This window comes from Chamaea fasciata, unplaced genomic scaffold (genome assembly GCF_029207755.1).
Source record: "Chamaea fasciata isolate MVZ Bird 193981 ecotype frontalis unplaced genomic scaffold, bChaFas1.0.hap1 SCAF_14, whole genome shotgun sequence".
Taxonomy (NCBI): Eukaryota; Metazoa; Chordata; class Aves; order Passeriformes; family Sylviidae; genus Chamaea; species Chamaea fasciata.
Window position 1 is genome coordinate 1,730,514 of NW_027094099.1, and position 19,163 is coordinate 1,749,676.

The 19,163-nt window shown below is 58.2% G+C and overlaps 2 protein-coding genes across 3 annotated transcripts in view; both read left to right on the forward strand.

Moving 5' to 3' along the window:
• The first annotated feature begins 173 nt into the window (after window positions 1–173).
• PTPN9 (protein tyrosine phosphatase non-receptor type 9) lies at window positions 174–10,784 on the forward strand. Of its 2 annotated transcripts, none has more exons than XM_066196211.1 (13): window positions 174–608; window positions 4,178–4,321; window positions 4,743–4,832; window positions 4,933–5,057; window positions 5,650–5,755; window positions 6,385–6,495; window positions 6,723–7,051; window positions 7,422–7,515; window positions 7,617–7,686; window positions 8,186–8,264; window positions 8,523–8,673; window positions 8,765–8,972; window positions 9,231–10,784. In XM_066196211.1, the coding sequence occupies exons 1-13, from the start codon at window positions 576–578 to the stop codon at window positions 9,455–9,457; spliced, it is 1,767 nt and encodes a 588-aa protein (XP_066052308.1). In that variant the 5' UTR covers window positions 174–575; the 3' UTR covers window positions 9,458–10,784. The 2 variants fall into 2 exon arrangements, with proteins under 2 accessions (XP_066052308.1, XP_066052309.1); XM_066196212.1 differs by lacking the exon at window positions 174–608 and adding an exon at window positions 2,998–3,888.
• Window positions 10,785–14,888: 4,104 nt separating this feature from the next.
• SIN3A (SIN3 transcription regulator family member A) overlaps window positions 14,889–19,163 on the forward strand; it is a 30,680-nt gene continuing 26,405 nt past the window's right edge. The window contains exon 1 of the mRNA XM_066195994.1: window positions 14,889–14,989. The gene's annotated coding sequence lies outside the window, so the exon portion shown is untranslated. The remainder of the gene's footprint in view (window positions 14,990–19,163) is intronic.

A 19,163-nucleotide genomic window follows, 5' to 3' on the forward strand; every position in this document is an offset into this window, starting at 1 on the left:
TGCCACCATTTTAGCGGCGGCGCTCCCGCCCGCCGCGGCCGGAACCGGGGCTGGGGGAGCCGGCACGGAGCGGGGGAGGGGGGGGGGGGTAACCGGGCCCCTCCAGCCCCATCCCGGCTGCTGTCCCCCGCTCTCCCCCCGCCGGGAACGGCTTCCTGTCCCCCGCCCGCCCTGCGGGGTCGGCCGAGCCGCGGGGAGGGGACGGGGAGGAGGGACCGGGGGCTGCGGGCGCTTCCTGCCGCCGCCCCCGCCGGGGCAGAGCGGAGCGGGGCGGGAGCTCGGCTCGGCCCGGCCCAGCCGAGCGGCGCTCCCGGGCCGAGCCAAACTTCCCGAGGGGCTCGGACATATACACACGCACACACATATATAGATATTTAATTTTTATATAATTTTTTTCCCCATTTTCTTTTGATTTTCTCGGCACTTTCGGCGGGGCCCCCGGGGCGGAGCCGCCCTCGCCGCCGGGAGGGGCCGGTGCCCGCAGCGCCGGGGATGGGCTCCGCCGGGGCGCCCTCCGCTTAGACCAGCCCGGCTCGGCTCGGCCCGGCTCGGCTCGGCCCGGCCCGGCGCGCAGCATGGCCGCGGAGCTCAGCGCCGAGGAGGAGCAGGTAGGTCCCGCCGGGCTCGTCTTTCCCGGGGCGGGCTGGGCAGGACCCCGGGGGTTCCTTCCCCCCACCGCTCCTTTCCCATCGTTATTTGGCTACCCCGGGTTGCAAGGCTGTTGTTTGGGTTTTTTTTTTTTTCCCCAGCGAGGCGATTCTCCCGATGGGAAGCCTCCACCCCCACGCAGCCCCCCATCCGTGCAGCCGCCAAACCCGCAGCCTCCCGACCCACGCAGCGCCCACCCTACAGCACCCCCATCCACGCAACCCCCCCCTCCCCAACCTTCCCGTTCCCCAGGAGCCCTGGCAGGGCCCGTGCCGTAGGTGCTGGGGCGTGTGTCCCCCTGTCCCCGGAGCGGCGTGTCCCTGCCGGCAGGCCTCCCTGCCGTGGGCAGTGGCGTGGGGATGATGCGTGGGGATGGATGCGTGTGCACGCGCTTCCCACGCCCCAGGCCTCCCGTGACGTCCCGGCTTCCTCCGCCGGCCTTGCGTCACCGCGGGAGGATGTTGCTGGGCTCGGGGTACGGGGCCCTGGAGCCGGCCGGGGCGCCTCGGGTGGCCGGAGCAATCCCTGCCTGTCCCCTTCTTTGTCCTCTTCCCCAGGCTTGCCCACTCGCGGCCGCCGGGCTTCCTTCTGGATGGGGATGTGGAGCCTGGGAGCGGGACTGGGCGAGCTGCCGGGCTCCCTCTGCCCCCTCGGGCTGTCACATTGGCCACGTTGGTGGCGCTGGGGACTGCAGAGCTAAGGCAAAAGTTCCTGTTTTCCTTCCAAAATGGTGGGGTTTCCAGTTGGTTGGCTGGTTGGTTTTCTCCTTTAAAAATCCTTCGTTTCTACAGGGACGTTTAGGAGGGTTGGGATGGAGATGCCGAGTTCTCAAAACCTCCATGGAAGAGCCCCTCCTGCAGCCTGTGCTGGTGCTCAGCAAATGCAGAGCTACCAGGCTTTTTCCTCCTGGGAGCAGCACTGCTCCCTCCAGGGTGATAAAAATCCCAAGGAATGGGGAGTGTCCTTGCCCTCTGTCCCCACGGGTTCCTGAGATTTGCGTTTCTCCTGTGTCATGGAGGGGGCAAAGCTTCCAGAAACAGGGTTTTTGGAGATCCTGCAGTGGCGGGGAAGGCTGGTTTGCAGCTGGAGCAGCATCCCGGGAGAGGGATCTGAGATGTTTGCTAGAAGGTGAAGAGACGTTTGCAATAACGGCTCCAGGTTTGGGTCGTCAGCTTGGTGTGGGGAAGGCTGCCTTTCATGCTGCCCTCAGTAGCTTGGAAGCCAAAATCACGGAAGTTTTCTTTTCGTGTGTAAATGGTGGTTTGGGCTGGAACATGCCCTTCCTGCCATCCCTTCATTCTCCTCGGGACCATCAGGATTTCCTCCACTCTCCGCTGTTACTGACAGCAAGCCAGGGGAAAATTCACCCTTCTCCTCTTAGGCCAGCCTTGGGACATCTCTCCTACTGGCTCTCTGCAGTTCCCTCCCTAGGCTATCCCCAAGGTGCCAAACCAATTTTCCTTGAAGGTTTTCAGCCCAGCTGCAATTCTCACAGGTTTATCCCCCACTTCCCCATGCTGAAGAAGGAGGGTAGGTTTGCTGCCTGGGGGAGGGGGGCTGGACGAACCCCTGGATTCTGGCAGCAGTGCCTTTGTCACCACCCTGCTCCAGCGCAGCGGAGCGGGGACGTGGATGACGCCAGCACTCCAAAGACCAGCATTGTTCCAAACGCCCGGCCACGGACAATTTCACTCCCAGTGCTGCCAAAACAGGACTTCTTGCTGCAGCTCTGGGTCACACGCTTTGTTTTCTGCACGTGGAGCAATTCCTGCTCCTCTGGGATTGACGTGTCTGTAAATTCATTTGGGATTGGGGCTAGGAATGATGATGAGACCCGGTGGAGCGCACGAAGGGGGCAGAGCTGTGGCTGGCATTGATGCTCAGCTCCGTAACGCCTGGCTCCCTGCTGTTGAATGGCGGCACTGGTAAGTTTGGAATTTGGTTTTGTTCCCAGGGAAAGCTGGAATTCATGGCTGAACTGCCCTGCAAAGTCAGTGCTTGTTGTGCATCTTCCCCTTGCGAAAAGCCCGTGACTGCTGCTGGGAGTGGGATTGTGAGAAGTGTGACGGGTTAGATGTTGAGGAAGCAGACCTGAACCACAGGTTGCGTCCTCTCCTCATTGCCATCAAGCCCTTTGGGCCCCTCTTCCCATCATCTGGAGACACCCTTCCCATCATCGTGGGGTATCACATCCATCTCGGGCTGTGGTGTTGGCTCTGGTCTTTGTCTGAGGGAAGTGGGAGTTGTGCCTGGTGCTCACCCCCATACCTTAACCGTCCTCCACGTGCTGGGGAAGGATCATCTGCACTGTTATTTTGAGTTTGCATCTGCAGCAGCTGGGCACCTCGGGGGATGCCCTGGCGAGGCGGAGGTGTGCCCAGGATATATTGGATAGGATATGTTTACGGATGGGATATACTCCTATACGTGTGGATGTGTGCTGTGCTAAGGCTTAGAATGTATTGCCCCATTTATTTTCCTATGTGACTCTGGGACCAAGTTAGGGAGTTTCTGGCTGCAGTGTGCTGGGAGACAGACCCCTGGGATGGGATGGGCTCCTTTGGCTCATCCCATGAGAGGGGCTCGCTGTCCCTGCCGAGCCTCGCGCCGCCCGCCGATAAACCCCGGCCCTTCACTTCCTCCTGTCGGAAGTCATTAACACCGACAAGCTTTTCTGGCTCAATAGCTCCCAGTAACTCTGAATAGTTCCCAGTAACTTCGTGCTGCTGCCTGACATCCTACACCGCCGCCTGCCTGCGCTCCCTGCTCCTGGAGGCAGCCTTCAGCATTCCCTGTCCCTTCTCCACCTCCTTGGAGAGCATCACCGTCCTCCGCTCCAGGGAGGAGGGAAGCTGTTCCATTTTGGCGTGTGCCTGGGGGGGAGCCAGGCATTTTGGTGTCTCCCTCTATCCTGTCTGCGTCCTTCGAGCAGGATGCGGTGGAAGGCTGGGCTGTGCTGTCTCCCTTGGGGCTCCTGTGTGGGACAGGGGATCAATCCACAGCAGAAGGCAAAGCTGCGTGCTGGGACCCTCCTGGTGTTCCGTGTATTTGTGAAGGTGGTGTTACTGAGAGAGCTGCTCCGTGTTCCGTAGCAGATCGAAGCGTCAGCCCTCCATGTTCATTACCTGTGTTCCCACAGCCAAGTTCGCTGCTCCGTGGTAGAGCTGCAGCCCCAGGAGGCCACGTCCAGCTGATGGGGCTGTGCTGGGGATGCTGTGTCTGAATGGGAGTTTGTCGCCTGTAAAGTCCTCCTTTTGTTCCCCCTCTCCTTTCCATAAATGTCCCCCAGTCTCCAGGCCATTTTTCCCACCCATTGCTCCCTTGCCCATGTGGCATTTCTGCCGTCTCCATCGCCACTGCCCGTACCCCTTTTGTTGTGGAGCTCCCTGCTTCAGCCCGAGAGGCTGCTGGGTCTGTTGAGAATTGTAGCTCCAACAATGACCAGGGATGCTCCATGGGCATCCCTCCTCCCCTTCCTCCTCCCGCTTCTCTTCCTCTCACCCAGTCTCACCCCTGATCTCTCCCACAGGCAACCAAACAGTTCCTGGAGGAGATCAACAAGTGGACAGGCCAGTACAATGTGTCCCCGCTCTCCTGGAATGTGGCTGTCAAGTTCCTCATGGCCCGCAAGTTCGACGTCCTGCGGGCCATCGAGCTCTTCCACTCCTACCGGGTAAGCCAGAGGGGCTGGAACCCCCCATCTGAGGGCTTCCTGCTCCTAGGACCACCCTCCCCCTGCTCCTTTCTTCTCTCTCCCTTACAAGTTTTATCCAACTGGAAAATCCTTTCTCAGCCAAGGCGGGTTGCCATGGAGATCTCACCGATCCCAATCCCTTCCCCTCCTCTGGGAGGCAGCTCATGGGGTGCCCTCCTGGCTGGTGTGTGCTGCCCACAGAGCATTTCCCTATATATTAAGGATATATAGATCCATGCATGCCTTTTCCAACCTGGTGTTGCAAAGCCGCTCCTTCTGTTTCTGGGGGGTGTGCTGGAAAACGATCCCGTGGAACAGGGGTTCCCTCGGAGGGCTGGGTGTCCCGTGGGGCAGAGGTGGGCCATGCCTGTGCCCCCTGTCACCCCCTCCCTGCCCGCAGGAGACACGGCTGAAGGAGGGGATTGTGAAGCTGAAGCCGCACGAGGAGCCCCTGCGCTCGGAGCTGCTCAGCGGGAAGTTCACCATCCTGGTAGGTGGGATGTCCCCCACGGAGCTGTCTCAGCTGGGTGGCTCATCCCAGCTCTGCTCCGCCTGGGTGCTGCGGGAGCCTGAGCCTGTTTCCTCGGCAGAGCGTGCGGGACCCCTCAGGAGCCTCCATCGCCCTGTTCACAGCCAAGCTGCACCACCCCAGCAAGAGCGTGCAGCACGTGGTGCTCCAGGCACTCTTCTACCTGCTGGACCGAGCTGTGGAGAGGTGAGCCTGCCTCTGCAGGAGTACCCTGTCCCACGCTGCAGGGTCCCCGGGGAACACGTTCCCTCCCATGGAGATCACTGCTCCCCGTGGCTTGAAATTCCCTGGTTTGAACTCCAGCCTGCCCTCCTGATGGAGTTGTTCAGCAGGGGAATAAAATCCCCCAAGCCCTGAACCAGGCTCTTTGCAGCCTTGCCCTGTCCACACCCTGGGTTCAGTTTAGCAAAGTCCCAGATTCCTGCAGGCTCTGGCTGGGGAGGAGGCAGACCCACCATCAGCCAGACGTAACGTGAGCCCTGCCAAAAATATAAACCCAGGACATTCCCCTGTCATTTATCCTGCTGGGCTCTTGCTGTTTTTGACCTTACCCATCACTGGTGATGCTGCTGAGGCTGGCTTAAGGCACGAGTCAGGCTTAAACGAGGGCTGTAGGAAGAAGTGGTGGAGCAGCTGGGAAGTGCAGAAGCAAGGTTTGGGCCTGTGAGTCCTTCTGGAAGTATGGGGAAGGGATTTTTGCGTGTCACTGTGGGGCAGAGCTGGTGATGCCAAGTGGTTGAATGTTGTGGTGCTGACATTGTTCATTTCCCCCTCTCAGCTTTGAGACACAAAGAAATGGGCTGGTGTTCATCTACGACATGGCAGGGTCTCAGTACACCAACTTCGAGCTGGACCTCAGCAAGAAGATCCTCAATCTGCTCAAGGTGATGCCTGGGGGTTAACTGGTGTCTGGGGACAGTATATGGGCCACTCGCTCACCAGGAGCCCAAAGTCCTGTGGTTTTTGGCATCAATTTGCACCCCAGACCACGCTGAGCATGTCTCAGCCGAGGAGCACCAGCTCCAGCCCCGCAGGAGCTCGGCAAGGCACTGGGAGCTTGCCAGGCTGGGCCGGGCTGTGGCTGCGGTGTCGTGCGGGCGGGACGGATCAGCTGTCCCCGGGCTGGATTCCTCTCACAGCTGCTGGCAGCGCTTTTGGGAAAACAGATGCAAATTATTTTTTTAATCGCGCTGGCATTTGGTGCCTCCTCCCTTCTCCAGGAAAAAAAAAAAAAAAGAGGCAATAAAATACTGGCCAGGGTGTAGTATTCTTTGCATAATCCCAGTTCCCAGTCTTCACCTCTCCCCTGTGGAGCCAAACCCTCTGCTTACCTAATTCCAAGGAGGTAATTTGTTTCCTTATCAGCTCATAAAAACAAGCACAGCTGTGAGCGTGCGGGGCACACTTCAGATGTGGCATTGCCATCGTACAGTCCCTTTGCTGGTTGTCACTTCTGCTGGCGTATGTCCCCTGCCACAACAGAGTGGATCTGACCCCCTCCTCACTCCCACAGGGTGCCTTCCCAGCTCGGCTCAAGAAGGTTTTCATCGTGGGAGCACCCATGTGGTTCCGTGTGCCCTACTCCATCATCAGCCTGCTGCTGAAGGAGAAGCTGCGGGAGCGGGTGAGTGGGGATCCGCCTGGCATGGGACCCTGCTGGCACAGGACCCTCAGTGGGCAGGGCTGAGGCTGCTCTCCCTTTGTGACAGGGTGGTGGAAGCAGCCGGTGCCATTCAGCCCCATCTGCTGGAAGCTGCTGAGCACCAGACCTTTGGCATCCCTCTCCCCATCCCCAGTGAATCCTCTCCAACCATCTTGGAGTCACCCCTGCCTTTCCTCTTCCTCTCACAGGTGCAGATGGTGAAGATGTCGGAGCTGAAGGAACACCTGCCTCGGGAATGCCTCCCTGAGTACCTCGGAGGGTCCCTCAAACTGGACCCTCTGAGCTGGAATTGCCGGTTCCTGCCCCAGCAGAACGGGCACCCCGACCCCCTGGACGAGCTCATCCTGGTGCCGCTGGCAGCCCCCAAAGATAACGGCTCCGTCCATGTCCCCGGGCCCAAGTCCGTCACCCTCCAGGAACTGCTGGATCATGTCAGCCACAAGCAGAAACGTGGCATCTACGAGGAGTACGAAGACATTCGGCGCAGGAGCCCAGCCGGCACCTTCGTCTGCTCTTTGTGAGTCAGTGGGAGGGAGGCAGATGCTCCTCTCACCCCAAAAAGCTGGGTGCCCCCCCACCCCGCACTACTGCTGCTGGATGGGGGTCCATCGGCCTCTTTATGGTGTGGTGCTTTGGGTTAGCAACCGAGAACCCCAGCCTAGGGATGGTGTGAGCCCTCTTTGTGGGTCCTGCAGCCTCTGGGTGTAGGGGGGAGCTGCAGAGGACAGCAGGGGCCAGGACCCGGCTGGGACTCTGCTTCCCGAGGCTTTGGCCAGGTGATGGCAGCAGAGCCCAGGCTACGGGCCCCAGAGGCTCGCACAGAGGGAGGGATGCTGCCTTTGCCTTGCCTGGAATACATCCCTGCTTCCCTCTCCCCCGCCTTCCAGGGCACCCTACAACCAGGACAAGAACCGGTACGGGGATGTGCCCTGCCTGGACCAAACCCGTGTCAAGCTGGCCAAGCCATACAGCCGCCCAGAGGTGAGCCGGCCCTGGAGGGAAACCCACAGTCTTGTAGGAAGCTGGCACAGCTGTCCCAGGGTTCTGGAAGCCTTATCTCATCCATGCTGTTCTCTCTGCAGCTGACTGACTACATCAATGCGAGCTTCATGGATGGCTACAAGCAGAGGAATGCTTACATTGGCACTCAGGGTATGGCTGAGCCAACAAGGGGTTGTTCTGCTCCTGATGCACCCATGGGTTCCACCTCTCTGCCCAGTGTCAGCCACTGGCCATGGGGGACATCCCAGGAGCAGGGCACTGCCCAGCAGGTCCCCCTTCTCTTGGAGTGTATTTATTCCCCCTCGGTTTCCAGCTAGTGGACTGAAGTTTTTTCCTGGGAGAGAGCAAGGGGATTCATCTTCATCCATGATATCAGCCTTTCCCTGCCCCTATCCCAGCTCTGGATTTGCCCCATCTGCCCAAGGATGAGCAGAGAGGTGGGATCAGCACTGAGCCGTAGGGACTCAGTGCTGGGGGTGGCAATCAGTGACAGCTCCAGACTGTGTTCATGGATCCACACCTGCATCAGCCCCTACAGGAAGGGGCTGTGGTTCCCTGTGGGGCAGATGAGGGGCTGGTGGATGCAGCTGGGCAAGGGGTTGCTCAGATCCATGAGGTTTTTGGGCTGATGTGTGGGTTGTTCCTGCAGGGCCTCTGGAAAACACCTACAGTGACTTCTGGCGCATGGTGTGGGAGCAGAACGTCCTGGTGATCGTGATGACAACCCGGTGAGTGCTCATGGAGGGACACAGCCCTCTTTTTCTGAGCAAAATGAGCGTTTTTGGTGCGGGATGAGCAGCGCTGGGCTCAGTGCAGTGATCCTGCAGCAATGGTGCCAGCCAGATCCCCACAGAGGGAGAACGTTGGGTCAAGGACAGATTGTTTGGTCCCTGCGGGATCCCCAAAGGACCTAGACTTGGTGGCAGGGGAAAGGTCTCAGGCAGGGCAAGGAGGACTTTACCACCTTGTCGTTGTCCTGCTCCCAGGCTGGAGGAAGGAGGCAGGAGGAAGTGCGGCCAGTACTGGCCCCTGGAAAAGGATTTCCAGGTGTGCTTTGGGGCCCTGACCATCACCAACCTGGGCGTAGAGAACCTCAACCATTACAAGAAAACCATCCTGGAGATCCACAGCTCAGAGGTGCGTGGCCACAGCTGCCTGGTGGGGGAATGACATGGGGGCACCAGGGCTCAGAGGAGGAAAGAGGGTCTAAACCCCCTGCTTTCCCCAGACCAAGGAGCGGCGGCTGGTGTCCCACTTCCAGTACCTGAGCTGGCCAGATTATGGCGTCCCCTCTTCCGCCGCCACTCTCATTGACTTTTTGGGGGCTGTGAAGCAGCAGCAGAGAGTGGCTGTCAGCGCCCTGGGACCTCGCTTCAAGGGTCACCCCGGGGGACCCCCAGTCGTGGTGCACTGCAGCGCTGGCATTGGCAGGACAGGTAATGGGCCTGGGGAAGGTTTGGGGATGGTGGGGTGACAAGTCCAGCTTCCCTAAACATTTCCATTCCGAGGACCCACGGTGTGTTTGCAAGCTGGTTGACCTGAGACTCATGTCCTCGGGACTTCCTGCAACCATCAGATCTGAGAGAAGTCCCCACAGGAGATCAGTGGGGGGCTGAGCACCACCACTCCAGTTGTCACAAGGGGCAGCGATGGTGCCATTTGGTGAGTGACGCCATCCCCCGTGCCGTCCCTAGGTACCTTCTGCGCGCTGGACATCTGCCTGTCACAGCTGCAGGACGTGGGCACTCTGAACGTCTACCAGACGGTGCTGCGCATGCGGACCCAGCGCGCCTTCAGCATCCAGACCCCCGAGCAGTATTACTTCTGCTACACCGCCATCCTCGAGCACGCCCAGCGCGAGGGCCTGCTGCTCACCAACCACAGCCGGGCCGCCCAGGAGAAGAGCTCGCCAGGGCACTGAGACCCGCTGCCTCCCTGCAGACGCTGCTGCCCATCCTCGGGGGCTGCCTGAGCCGCCTCGGTGCCCACCGGGACCCAGCAGAGCCGTGGGGGCGGCGGTGCCGGAGCACCACAGCTGTCAGCACTGCTATGGAACTGTGCCTTATTCAACCCAAACGGTGGCTGCCACTTGCTGGCACGGGAAGGGGCTCTCGCTCCTCCCCGTCGTGTTTCGGTTGGGTTTGGTTGGTTGGGGAGGTGGTTTGTCTTCTCTTCAAGTTGTTGGGGTTTTGTTTTTGTTTTGTTTCTGGTTTTTTTGTTGTTGGGACCACCTAAGATGTACCTAGAGAGGGGCTTTGCAGAGTCCTAGGAAATGTATTCCCAGTCCTGGGGCTGAGGAAGAGGCCTGTGCTTCGGCCTCACCTGATGCTCCATCTCTGTGTCTGTATGTATGTGTGTATATAATATACCCCCGCTGTGACCCCCCGGCTATTATATATATACATATATACAACCTCCCCTTTAGCAGCTCCCAAGCGTTCCTGCTGTCCTGCCACCTCACTGCTGTGATCTCTGGAGCGGTGAGTTTGGTCCTGGCTCTGTCTTGTCTCCCCCCTTCCCCTTATTTCCTGTCATGGGCAGCGCTGGGACCCGGTACCCACTCCTGTGCCCATCCCGCTGGAGGCACAAGGATACTTGATGGTGTCCCCCCTGTTTCTTTGTCTTGTCTTCCCCATGGAGAGAGATAGCAGCTGTGCTCCTGGGAGGATCTGGAGGATTGTGTTGTCCAGGGGGTGCTCAGCTTGCAGGCATCCCCTGCTCCCTGGGAGTCACTAGGTACGAGGTGATGGGGCCGTGGGGACCGACCGGCTCTCCAGGTTGCCCGGCTTTCCCAAGCTACCACTGGGAGCCCGCAGGCCCAGCCCTGTGTTGAGTCATGGGCTGGGAAAGCGCTGAGCAAGAATAAACCCCAAACCCTGGAGAGGTAATGAGCCTCTGCCCTGGCCCCAGCCCCCACCGCTGCCTGGGCCTCCCCAACTTTATACTGTAATAAGCTCTTTGAATGTGTATATTCTTATTTTTTTATAATCTTGCGGGAGGGAGGTGCAGGGTTTGGGAGGTTTTGTTTTGTTTTCTTTGGGGTTTGTTTTTTTTTTTTTTGTGTTTGGGTTTGGTTTTTTGGGGTTTTTTTTTTGTATTTAACATTAACTTGATCCAAGCCAGAGCCAGAAGTATTTGTAAATGTTCCTATTTTGCTCTCAGAGAAACCTTTTTGTTGTCATTACTTTTTTGGGAGTTGTTTTGTTTTTATTTGTATTGATATATAAATATACCACCAGTGACCAGTCCTCTTTGCTGTCATGGGGGCACTTGGGCAGGACAGAAGGAGGGAGTTCAGGGCTTTGCACAGGCCGTGATCTCTAAAAACCAGCTGGCCCCATCCCTGACCACGCATGGACTTTGAGGAGCACAGGGCTGTGTTTAGGGCTTCTTCTGGCCTGGGTGAGGCTGAGACACAGATAACCAGGCTGCAGGAAGCTTTCCTGGGCAGGCAGGATAGTGTCAGCAGGGAAGGCAGCACAATAGGCTGACGTAGCCAGGGGGGGACACAAGCCACCCTGCTCCAAGCTCCTGCCTCTTTTCCCAGGGCCTTGACAAGCCCCAGGACAGTCTCCTATTTGGCCATGGTATCTGCCCACTGCTGCCTTTTGCTGCAGGATTTGGGGGGTGCAGGCATTGCCTCAGTGCTTCGGGATCCCCTCTCAGCAGGCATGTAGGGCACAAAAATCAGGGGGAACTCCTGGGCTGTCAGGCAGCCCCAGTGCCTTCAGGTGCAAGTGATGCCAGTCCCAGAGCGGCAGCCACAGCCTGAGGCTTAGGGATGAGGGAAGAAAAAAGGCAGCTTGTGCAAATGAAGCCCTAGAGCCAGTGAGAGAACTTGTGCCCCAGAGCAGGGCAGCTGGTGGGTGTGAAGAGCGGCACCTGTGTTTGCTCAGCTGGAGCCTAAAAGAGTGAGGGATGCCAGTGTCTTTCTAGGACTAGCACAGGGAGAAGCTTGCCCTGTGCTCTGGGTGGGGACTGGCTTGGCTGTGCCAAACCGAGGTCAGACACAAGCACTGGAAGGCTGGAAAAGAACCAGAGGCAGCAGGGAATCTGTCTGGAAGAGCTGCATGTCCCCATGCATAGGAGTGCGCCAGAGGTGGGTGTTGGGAGCATCCCTGGAGATGTGCACATCCTGCCTGCAGAGTGGTTCTGGTTCAGCTGCAGTGTCCCATCCTTCCAGGTACCATTTTCCACCCAGCTGTCTCCTGGAGCAGCATCAGCCCAGACAGTGTGATCTGTTCCTCGGGCTCAGGCTGCCCCGGAGTTTCCCTCCAGGCACCCATTGCAGGGTGGCTCCTCCAAGCGCTCTGATCCTCTGAAGGAAGGCTCCCAGGGCCCTCCCTCCTCACTGCCAAACTTTTTCACCCAGCAGGGCTTTCTTCTCAGCACACGTGCAGGAAGGGAGTATTTGAAGTTTATTGTTAATCCTGTGCTGTCAGCAGCAGCTCTCTGTGGCTCAGCGGGGCTTTTGGCAAAGCGTTGGGTTCGGATCCAAAAGCTGCAGGTGATGCCAAGTGTCCCACGTGGCCCCACAGATGTGCCCAGTCTCTCTTCCACAGGCTGTGAAATCCCAACCAAGCCCGCTCTGTGCACACAGTAAAGGTGGTTGTGCCTTCCGGCTCAATTCCACGTGATGTGGGCACAGAGAACCAAAACTTTTCCAAGACTCGTGTCCTGGGTGTCTGGTAGGAATAAACAGAGGAGAGGGATGGAGATCACTAACTCTGGCTCTGAATGGGAATAGCTCGGATATGCTGCTCCCTTCAAGGAGGGATGAAGATCCCATCTGTGCTGGAGGTGGAGGAAAAGGTTGTAAATCTTTTCCATGGAAAAACAACCCAAACACTCACCCTCCCTTACTATTTCCAGGGCTATGTTTCTTCTCCAAGCCAGCGTTTTCAGTCCTCTTGCACAACACGATGTTTTGCTCTATCCATTCCTTCTGTGCCAGCAGGTCCTGCTCAGCAGCAGAAATAGGGATTTCTCTGGAAATGGTCACTTGACGCAGACAGCCAGAAGTTACTGGAAAGAAAAACTTTGTATTGTTTGGACAGTGGTGGGAAAAATGGGCTGTTGAGTGCAAGCAGCCTGATGCCTGCAGGACCTCCCCTTCCCTGGAGTGGCCCAGAGATGGGGATCAGCCAGCACGGGCACAAGGAACAGCACAGGCAATTCCAAGAATGAAATCCAAAGTTCCGCTGGAGTTTGGAAGCGGGGATTTAAAGGCATTGCATGGCAATCCTAGAGCGGCGCTGCCATCGCTGTGCCCACCTGTCTCATTTGGCTTTCTTGGCTGCATGCACGCTGCCTCGCTAATGACGATTACTTTAGTGCTTGTAATTTTGCGCCCTGGGAGTTTGGAAGGAGTCTAGCTCCAGAGCTAGGCTTCATTTCCCAGCCCTTCTGCTTCCTTGCCTCCGGTTTCCAAGGCTCAGGCTCGATCTCCGGCGGCACTGCAGCCCGTGCAGGCTCAAACTCCCTTGTCGAGGGCTCTTCCAGGGGTTGAACCGAGCAGCGGCTCCCAGCCGCGGGGAGCCTCCTCCGCTGAGCCCGCTTGTCCCGGCACGGCCACGCTGCCCGCTCCCCGCGCCTTGTCCTGGCACCACCCCCCCGCCTGCTCCCGCAACGCTCTCTGCTCTAAGGAACAACAGCTGGAAAGAAAGAAAAAAAAAACAACAACCCACCAAAAACCTAGGAGATTTAGACTTTGTTTGGGTGAAGGTGCTTGAAATACACATTTTAACAGAAGCGTGGAACGTGTGTGTTTTGTATTTCACCCTTTCCCGAGCACGCTCTAGACGCCCAGACGAGCACTAACGGGCGGCCAGGCCTGGCTCCTCCAGCTTCCGTCTGGGGAAGCCAGCAGCCCACTCCACAACTTTCCAAAGGCAGAGAAACACGATAATTGAAGGCATTAACCCCCACCTCCACCTCTTGTTTCAGCGGAGGGGAACGATGGCTACTGTGCCGCGGGGGCAGCGGCTCCCCGGGCTCCCTCCCGCCCTCCGCCGAGCGGCCTTTCCCTCACACCCCCCTTCCCGCGCCCCCCCCTCCCGCCGTGGGCGGTGCGGCCGTGACGATCGGCACCGCGGGGCCAATCCGCCCCGGGGGGAGTTCCCCCTCCATTCAGGGCTGCTCGCCTGCGCGTTGAGGGTATGTAACAGCTGCTTCCCCCACACACACTTTCCCAGTTTTGCCCCCCTTCACGGGAATCGCTTCCCAAGGGGCGGGCGGGCGGGCAGGACCTGAGGGAAAAGGAGGGGGGGGGGGGTAGGAGGAGACAGAAGAGCGCGCGCGCTCCGGATCCCGCCGGCGGGAAGCGCGCGACGGGCGGGGGGGGAGGCGAGTGACTGAGTGTGTGTGCGTGGGGGGAGGAGGGGGGGGCATTGCCGCGGTGGCCACGCCCCCTGCCTGACACGCCATTGGCCGCGGCAGCTGAGGGCGACGCCCCCCCGCGGCGCGCACCGCCTACGGCCCCCCCCTCCTCCTCCTCCTCGGTGCGTGCGTGCGTGAGTGTGAGTGTGTGCGAGTGTGTGGGGCGTGTGCGTGAGCGAGTGTGTGTGTGTGTGTGCCGCGTCCCCCCACCCGCACGTGTAACCGACCCGCCCCACGTGGGGCGCCGCCATCCCGGAAGTGAAGGGGTCGGGGACAAAAGGCAGCGCCGCGCCGCCCCCGGGCTCGAGCCCCGCCGCCAAGTCTCCCCACACCCGCCGCCGAACCGGTTGGCACCGGAGCCCGGAACCGGCGGGGATCGACGGGGCGAGCCGCTGGCGCGGGCCGCGACCGCGATGTAAACATTCCACAAAAGGGCTCCCCAGAGAGGGGGGCGTGGCCTCGCCGGTGGCGGGCGGGGCCAGTTCGCCGCGTGGGTGGGCTTCTCGCCGTGACGGCGGCGCGGCCCCGCTCGCCGATTGGTCGGCGCTTTGATCTCGCAGCCAATAGGATGGCGAGGAAGGCGGGACGGGGGCGGGGCGCGCTGCTTATACGGACATTTTTCTTCGGCGGTCGCTCCCCCCCCTCCTCTCCTCCCTCCCTTCCTCTCCACATCCCCTTCCTGGGGGCCGCGGCCAATAGGGGAGGGCCTGGTGGGCGGGGCCAGAGCTCCCATTGGCCGAGACGGTGACGGGCGCGCCTCTCGCCCAACGGGCGCTCGGGGCTCCCCCCCTGCGCGAGGAGGGGCGGGATTTCCCGGGGAACAGAGAAGCGGGCAGCGCTCCGCCGCGGCGGCCGACAGACGGTTACTCCATCTTACCCCCCCCGCCGAGCCCCCCGCCCCCGCCGGGGCACCGGCGCCGCCCCCGCCCGCCCCCCCCCCTCCGGGAGGAGGGGCGCGGGGACCCCCCCCCTTCTCACTGCGCCGGGGACAGCCCGCCCCCGCCGCCCGCCCGGGAGGTGCCCGCCACCCCCGGACCCTGAGGGAGACCCGGCCGCTGCTAGGGCCCGCTTCGAGGTAAGGAAGAGCGGGGCGGCGGGGACCGGAGGCCGCCGGGCCCGGGGCCGGCCCCCTCCGGCGATCCGTAGGGGGCGGGGCCCGGCGCCGGTGCGGCGGCGGCGGCGGCGGCGGCGTGGGGTCGGAGCGGGGGGGGGGGGGGGGGGCGGTCGGTTTCCGCGGCGCGGCTCCCCGGGGAGCCCCGGCCCGCGCGGGCGGCCGCGCGTCCTCCCGCCCCGCCCCGCCCCGCCGGGGTGTCCCGGCCCCGGCATGGCGGGAGCGGCGGGCGGAGCGTGCGGCGGCCGCTGGGCGCGCTGCGAGCCGGGCGCCGCCTCCTCCCCCCGCCCCTCCGCCCGCCCTCCGCCCGGTGCCGCTCCCGGGCTGCGGCGGGACCGCCCCCGGCAGCGCTCGCCCGCATTGCTCGGCCCCGGTACCGGCCGCACCGCGCGCCGGAGCCGCCGCCGAGGCTCCCGCCCGCCCGGGGGAGGCGTTCCGAGAGCCGGGGGGAGGGCGCGGGGCTCTCCCGGTCCCGGTGTTCGCCCAACTTCCCGGCGGAGTTGCTATGAAAGCGCCTGCCGGGCCGTGCCCCCCCTCCGGGATCCCGTTCCGCCGCGCCACGGGCGCTTCGCGGCCGCTCCGGGATCGCGGAGGGTTCCCCTCGTCGCTGTTCGCAGTTTTCCAGCTCCGTAGCGCAGCTCGGCAAAAGGACCTGTTGGAGCGACGCGTAGAGATGCATGGAAACCCGAGAGCTCCTCGTGCACCCATTAATTTTCCGGCGATTTTAATAGCGAGCCGGATCCCTCTGCTCGTCCTCCAGTGCTGTGAACTTGGCAGGCACTTGCATTGGTATTTCATCCCCTTCTTTTAATTCTTCAGGCTGTTGTACATCCCTAGAAGCTACTTTAGGGTTTGGGGTTTTTTTTGATAGCAGGAAGCTGGTGGAGTTCAGGTAGCTTTAAAAGTATGACCGTGCTTTGTGTCTGCTTAACTAAATCCTGTTTTTTCTGCCTTTTCCTGGCCTGGGTTCAGAATGAATTTTAACAGTCGTTATTTGTGTGAATAGCACGTGCGTTCAGATAGAAGTTACATCCCTGAAGAAATCTATTTATTTGAACCACTGAAATGTGACAAAATTTTGTCACAAAAAAGTTGTGTCAGCTCTATTTTAAACTAATTATCAAAGGCATCTCCAGCTGTGCTTGGATTTTCAGTCTCCCACGCTGTCCAGAGGAATCCAAACCTGGTCTGTGTGTTAAAGCGTAGCTTAAGGCTGACATAAAACCTCATGTTTGTCTTTTAACTTGACGATTTTAGTTGTGCTAAAAGGTGTAGGGTCAGTAAACAAGTGGGAAATGCCCGACTTAATTCAGTACAGCTGTATCTGTGCTGGTCATTTTCCACTCCTAACTTGTAATTATTTAAAAAAACACAGTTTCAGAAAAGTAAACATTACTATATAGGATTAACTATATAGTACAGTATTTTAAAATCAAATGGCATTTCATTTTAATATGCTAATTTTAAAGCATCTGTAAAACTTCCTTCGTCACATAAAGTGCCTTGGCAGCCTGGTGTCAGCCTGTGCTGGATCTCCAAGGACAGAAAGCCACTTTTTAGGATCTTTTTTTTTTTTCCCCTACTGAGGTAAAGTTAGCAGTTTTTCACATGGGTACGCTCTTTGCAAAAGGAAATCGTGCTTTCTCCCCCCAAAGTATCTTATCCTCATCCCTCCCACCTTCTGCTTCTGGTGAAGACACATGGTCTCAGCATGAATTTGTTTGAGATGCTGCACCGTAAATCGTTCATCCGAAAAAACAGCACTAATTTGCTCAAGTTTGTGGAAACTCTGGCTGATTCCGGCTGGTTTTGTGAGCAGTGTGGGGAAGGGGGATGCTCTCCCCCTGGCCCCAGTCTGGATTGCCAGGGGAGCCCTCTGCACAGGCTCCTGGCACGTGTGGGTCTTGGGGCTGGGAGCATCGTGTTGGAATTGGCAGGCGGATCATTTACGTTTCCAGGATTTATGAATCGTTTTCTGTCCAGATTGCTGTTCTGGACTTCTCCAGCCTTGGAAAGCTTTTATGGCTGTTGGAGCTGGAGCAGAAAAGAGCCCCGTAATAGCTGTCACTTCAGCCTGGGTTGTGCTTTTGGGACCGTGCTGCTTTCCAGCCCCGCTGGGGTCTTTTCTTTTTTCATTTGGTTAAATAAAAGGATTCTGATCATTCGCTCTGTGCATGGAGTAGGTGCAGTCAGGGAACAGGACAAAACAGTGCTCTGAGCTTTCTAGAGCATGTCTAGGATCGTGTCTGTGCGGTGGGGTTTGCCACTTTTTGGCAAAGCAGGGATCAGTGCCTCACCAACTTCTTACCCATCTGGATGAGTGGGGGGTTTTTGTGTCCCATCTGCCTCTTGGCGAGCGCTGGCATGGCTGTCACGGTGTCACCCTGCAGAAAACTCTCCCAAAGCTTCAGGTCGTGCTTTTCCAGCACCTTTTTCTAAAGATGCTTCTCATTTCCTTTTGGAATGATGCTCTGGTCCTGGATGTGCCTTTCTGTAGCGTGGCCAAGGGGTTATCCCCATGCTACAGGCGGGGGATCCGGGCTGTGTGGCACCGTGAAAACAAAGTGTAGCAGTGACTGCTGATCAAGCTGGGTCACGTTCTGGAAGTCGTGTGGCTGGGTTAGCAGCGCTGCCAGAACCTGAGCCAGCTCCTTTCCAGCAGGCACTGCCATGTCCTCTTCTGTGATCCTATGTGGGATGTGTCCTGCAGGACATTGTGACTGTTCCGGGAGCTGAGTTGAGACTTACACTTGCTGCTCCTGACTTTTGAGTCCTTTCTCCCTCAAAAGAAAACCTTTTAGAAAGGCCTCATATGTGTTAAACAAATCCTCTGCAGCTCTGCAATTTCAGAGGGACCAAAATCCTCTCCAGTTGATCTTTTACAGCTTGTTGGTGAAAGTGCTGTTTTATCTACAGGTATTTTGGGTTTCCAACAGGTGTTGAGGCAGCGCACCTTTCCGATTTGCTTTCTTCCTAGTCTCTATCTGGCTTTTCCTTTTTTACATTACTAGCTGATCTCTAATGCCAGAAGGCTCTGCTTATCTGGTAGGAAAACATGCAATAGAAAGAATGGAGATTTTTGGGATATTATGTGGTAAAATGCAGGGGAGCAGAACTCTCACCAGAGAGGCAGTTTTGCGTTGGAAGAGGAGAGCACTTGGGCTCTTGTGTCTCTGTTCCTCCCGTGGAGCAGTGAGCAGGCAGGAGGAGAGCCCTGCAATGCTCCACCAGCTGAATCCAGCCTTGTCCCTGCTTTGTTCCTTCTCCTTCTGTGTCAGTACTGCCACTCCTCTGCTTTCCTCAGTACCAGAGGGAAAGGGATGTGCTCCGCTGGCCTTTATCTGTCCCACCGCCTTATGTGAGGCAGATGGATGGGGAAACCCTCTGGTGAAGTTGGTGAGATAGAATTGCATAATTCGAGTGTTGTTACTGAGATGCAACATAGCTTTTCTTAATTTTTGCTTTGCTTTAGCAGCTGAGGATCCTGTGTGTGTCCGCCTGATGCATCCTACCTGTGGCACGGAGCTGGTGAGATTGGGAGGTGGCACAGGTGGGAAGATCCAGAGGTGTGTTCCCATGCAGCATCCTTTTCCTGCGAAGAGGAATGCTAAAAACCTCAGAAAAAAAAAAAAAACACCAAAAAACAATAGTTTTCATCCTCCCCTAGACAGAATGAAGAGTGGTCCTTTTAAGGAGTTTCAGAAGAAATGCTGCTGGGAAAGGGAATTCAATTCTTGACTTGGTCTGCTCAGGTGGAGCTAAGATCTCCTACGTGCATCCTGTTAATGCTTTTAAGAAAGGAAAGTACCTGAATTTTGTGACTTACTTTCAGTCCCTGCTGTATTTTGAGGGCTTTTCGACATTCAAATTAAGGTTCCAGATGTTGCAGTTTGAATTGGGGCTCTCTAAATCTACACTTCAAAGTCCATGAGGGGATGCCAGAGATGTGTGCTGCATTTCTGAGATGACGACGTAAGCGTGGTATTGTTTGTAATGTGGAGGGAAAATGCTTGGTACAAGTCTTTGATGTTGTTTGCTTATTCTCAAAATACCTTTCCCTTAGCTGGGCTTTCCCATCGTTAAGGGAAAATCAGTTGTTACTGAGGGTGGAAGTGGGTGGAATTGCCCCTTTGAGCAG